At 41.8% G+C, this 5000-nt stretch overlaps 1 protein-coding gene across 1 annotated transcript in view; it reads right to left on the reverse strand.

Annotated features, from left to right (window-relative positions):
- Nucleotides 1–909: 909 nt before the first annotated feature.
- Nucleotides 910–5000, reverse strand: part of LOC310783527 (dual specificity testis-specific protein kinase 1) — a 43574-nt gene continuing 39483 nt past the window's right edge. The window contains exons 9-10 of the mRNA XM_083644410.1: nt 3747–3833; nt 910–2727 (exon numbers count right to left, since the gene is read on the reverse strand). Of these exons, the coding sequence (XP_083500536.1) occupies nt 2623–2727; nt 3747–3833 (192 nt within the window). The 3' untranslated portion in view covers nt 910–2622. The remainder of the gene's footprint in view (nt 2728–3746; nt 3834–5000) is intronic.

Consider the following 5000-nt stretch of genomic DNA (forward strand, 5'->3'; position numbering starts at 1 on the left):
CTTATTCTTGTGACTTGTTTTGGCCCTGCACCCAAGTTGATTGTTTGCCGGGAGTGTGCTCGCATTCGGTGAGTTTTGACAAATACCGGTAATATTTCCAGTTTATAGAGAGATTATTTCACTTATAATTCATTCACTATATCACAATTCCAGTGGGTCAGAAGATTGCATACACTGAGTTTACTGTGTGCTTTTAAACAGCTTTAGAAAATTATGTCATGGCTTTAGAATCTTCTGATTTACATCATTTGAGTCAGTTGGAGGTGTACCTGGCTGTGGAAGGGTTATGTGTATGAGTTAGGACTCGTTTTACTCTGGATACAGATGCTTTTGTACCTGTTGACATTCATATCTAACCAGAGGTGAATGTACTTTGGTGTGAAAAGTGCAAATCAATCCCAGAACAACAGCAAAGGACCTTGTGAAGATGCTGGAGGACACAGGTATCAGCTACATCAGGGAGCATGGACCTTGTGAAGATGCTGGAGGACACAGGTACTATCAGCTACATCAGGGAGCTTTTGTCTTTGTCAGTTTATATTTACTGTATATGCTTAACTCAAAGCTAAGTGGGTTCTTCCAGTAGCTGGGGGCAACTGGAAACAGGTAGACCTACAGGACTATTTACTGACTGCACTTTAAATTGAACTGAGCTTAAATTAGTGTTGATGAATGATGCACTCATAATAGAGGACTTTGAACACAAATGTTCTAAGAAAGTAAGAAGAACTTCACGGCATATTTCATAAAACACTGGCAGGATAAAACGAGGGGAGAAGGAAAAGTGAGATGCATGTTGAAGCAAGTTTATACTACCACGTAATAATAATATGGTTCCATCATAAGCTATTTTTAAAAATGTTTATTCAGGATTAAAGAAAATGCATTTTGTACAGGTCCCATTAGTTTTCCACTACAGGAAGTGAAAATGTAAAGCAGCCATATCTGAAATGAACTCTGAATGCAGATGGGGATTTAATACGGTCATTCTACTGAATGGAGAAAACTGCTTGTTATTTGCCATTTGCTTTTCTATCTTCTGCTTGGTGCGTTTTTGATGTCTGTTTTGAATTCTGTTGCCCAATTCACTTGTATCGTCTATTATCATGTACCGTCTATTACCGTCTATTATCATGTACCGTATGTGTGCATTATGCAAGCAAACTAAACTCATCCCAAAATATCTGTGATTCATTTGTGTCAACACTTAACTCTCAGTTGGATAGTTTTCATCTGAACTGTCCCACATCCTTGAACATTTACAAGTCTGAAAACTGAGTGTAACTCTTGTATGGTGTTACAGATGGTGATGACAGAGTGTAACTCTTGCATGGTGTTACAGATGGTGATGACAGGCCATGATGTGCAACACGGGATGGTCACTAACATCTTTCCATCAAACTGTCGAAATAATAAATACCGGTACTCAAAGAGAAACCAAATGTGGCATTCTCCACAGTTCTGTAGCTGCCTGGGAAATCGTTGCGAGAAAACACACAGATGAAAGAATAGAATAGAAGAACTGGTAAACTGGCAAGAATATGGTCCATTTCAATACAGGACGTGTGGTAGCAATACAAATAGAGATGAAAAGCTTCAATATTTACACGCACACATTTAACTCAGTGTAACACTACACTGTGCACTACAGTCATATTAGATCAATAATGATACGACTAGGCCTACTGCTATAAGTATGCATATTGCTGTGGAAAAAACTTCATATGTTGGAGATATGAGGTTTTCACGTGCCAGTCAGGAAAAAACATACATTTATGGAAATAGTAAATACTGTAGCTTAAACTGATACCAACATGAGTTATGAGCAGTAATTGCGAGCCTTGAATGTTGAGCAAATTTTGGGTTTTGACATTTGCATGTTCGGTTTGAGGTTTCTGTCTCCGTCAACAGCGTAAGAACGAAGTTAGCTTCTTAAAAGTGTACAAAGTATCCCTACTTAAACAAATCCTGGATTTTCAAAGATCTTCAGCTGCTGTTAGTCCCGAGTGTGTTGCTAGTATCGGTGGCTGCGGTGATTCTGAAGTGCTGCTGTTGTGTGAAGCGACGTCTGGGGAGCTCTTTGTCAAAGTCCCAGTAAAAAGACTGTGAATATCCGAAGACCTCTTCTACCTTAACCGACAGATAGAAGCAATTTTCAGCTGGAGATGCGCTGAATGAGGGTTCGGAATCAAAATTAACTTTGTGCCGGAGGAGGAGGCGAGGAAAGAGATCCACAGATTTGATCATCCGTGTCGTCGGTTACAAAAACAAACCAGGCGCAAAATAGCAAAAACCAACAGGTGCAGTCAAATAAGACATGGAGAAGAAAACGACAAAACAAAACATATCCACTGCTATGACCAAAATGATTCATCTGTACACAAATGAAGGCAAAGTGTCTGAGAATTCAGGAGAGTTTCCGCTGCTCTCCCAAAAGACATCCAGTCCATCCGTTCATCAATGCGCCAAATCAGGAAGTTTAACCGGCTTCGTCCGCTGTGCAGTGGAGGAGAGTGATGCCACAGACGGCTGAAATATTCAGGTTTTTTGCTCAGGTACAGACCAGCGTCCTGTCTCGGCAGCCAATGAGAAATCCCGTTGCAGGATAGGCGGGGCTGCTGCTCAGCTAGTAGTCAGATCTGACTTTGCCGGCAGCTCCAGGGTCTCGGCAATCTCCCCTAACTCGTCCAGCAACTCCGTGAACGCTGGTCGTCTGAAGGACTCCACCTTCAATTAGAAGAGAGTGGATTTCAGTTGAGGCCTTAAAAGACTACTGTAGTCACTACACCGTCACCTTACCCAGTATAGGCACCACAATCATCTCTGTGTCTCTGGAAGATAGCTCTGTCTGGTTAGCATGCTACAGCTTTAACATTCAAGAAAGTAATTATAGGCAACTAGCCTCATCGAAACAATGAACACTAGTAATTATATATATATATATATATATATATATATATATACTGTATATATATATATACTGTATATATATATATAAGGTAAAGTAAAGTCCCACTGATTGTCACACAATGTGTGAAATTTGTTCTCCGCATTTGACCCATCCCCTGGGGGAGAGGTGAGCAGCAGCAGTGCTGCGCTCGGGAATCACATTTAACCCCCCAATTCCAACCCTTTGATGCTGAGTGCCAAGCAGGGAGGCAATGGGTCCCCATTTTTATAGTCTTTGGTATGACTCGGCCGGGGATCGAACTCACAACCTCCCAGTCTCAGGGCGGACACTCAGACCACAAGGCCACTGAGCTGGTATATACTGGTATATACTGTATATATATATATATACTGTATATATATATATATATATATATATATATATATATATATATATAGATAGATATATTCATATAACAATGAACACTAGTAATTATATATATATATATGTATATATATATATATATATATATATATATATATATATATATATATATATATATACATATATACACACATACATAGACTATAGGCACAAGAATGTTTAGCACTTTATTCCCCAAAATATTTAACTCACTTTACCAACATAAAACATAATGGCCTCTATCTTCCCAAAAGCGCTAATTTTGCGCTTAAGGCTTCTCCCTTAAACACAAACGTGAGCTTGCACACAGAGTGTAACAGTGTCTTCTTCCTTCTTGGGCCTGACAGGTCCTGACAAGGCCAGAGCGATGCCATCAGCTTGTGTTTCTGTCCCTGTGTTTAAATGTGAGCCGGCAGTCCATCTGTATACCTACCATACAGCAGCTGCTCGCAAGCTCCAAGACACGCTGAGGACAGCCGGTCACCAGCCCTCTGAATGCACTCACGTCCAGCCCATAGTCCTGCAACACACCAACACAAGTACAGGTCTCGTCTAAGGGCGATATTGAAGTGTAATCTCGTCTAAGGGTGATAGTTAATAACCTCACTAATTACTCTACCTGTGTTCTGGGTAGTATCTCTGGGTTACTCTACCTGTGTTCTGGGTAGTATCTCTGGGTTACTCTACCTGTGTTCTGGGTAGTATCTCTGGGTTACTCTACCTGTGTTCTGGGTAGTATCTCTGGGTTACTCTACCTGTGTTCTGGGTAGTATCTCTGGGTTACTCTACCTGTGTTCTGGGTAGTATCTCTGGGTTACTCTACCTGTGTTCTGGGTAGTATCTCTGGGTTACTCTACCTGTGTTCTGGGTAGTATCTCTGGGTTACTCTACCTGTGTTCTGGGTAGTATCTCTGGGTTACTCTACCTGTGTTCTGGGTAGTATCTCTGGGTTACTCTACCTGTGTTCTGGGTAGTATCTCTGGGTTACTCTACCTGTGTTCTGGGTAGTATCTCTGGGTTACTCTACCTGTGTTCTGGGTAGTATCTCTGGGTTACTCTACCTGTGTTCTGGGTAGTATCTCTGGGTTACTCTACCTGTGTTCTGGGTAGTATCTCTGGGTTACTCTACCTGTGTTCTGGGTAGTATCTCTGGGTTACTCTACCTGTGTTCTGGGTAGTATCTCTGGGTTACTCTACCTGTGTTCTGGGTAGTATCTCTGGGTTACTCTACCTGTGTTCTGGGTAGTATCTCTGGGTTACTCTACCTGTGTTCTGGGTAGTATCTCTGGATTACTCTACCTGTGTTCTGGGTAGTATCTCTGGGTTACTCTACCTGTGTTCTGGGTAGTATCTCTGGGTTACTCTACCTGTGTTCTGGGTAGTATCTCTGGGTTACTCTACCTGTGTTCTGGGTAGTATCTCTGGGTTACTCTACCTGTGTTCTGGGTAGTATCTCTGGGTTACTCTACCTGTGTTCTGGGTAGTATCTCTGGGTTACTCTACCTGTGTTCTGGGTAGTATCTCTGGGTTACTCTACCTGTGTTCTGGGTAGTATCTCTGGGTTACTCTACCTGTGTTCTGGGTAGTATCTCTGGGTTACTCTACCTGTGTTCTGGGTAGTATCTCTGGGTTACTCTACCTGTGTTCTGGGTAGTATCTCTGGGTTACTCTACCTGTGTTCTGGGTA

Source organism: Poromitra crassiceps, assembly GCF_964638095.1.
Source record: "Poromitra crassiceps genome assembly, chromosome: 10".
Classification (NCBI taxonomy): Eukaryota; Metazoa; Chordata; class Actinopteri; order Beryciformes; family Melamphaidae; genus Poromitra; species Poromitra crassiceps.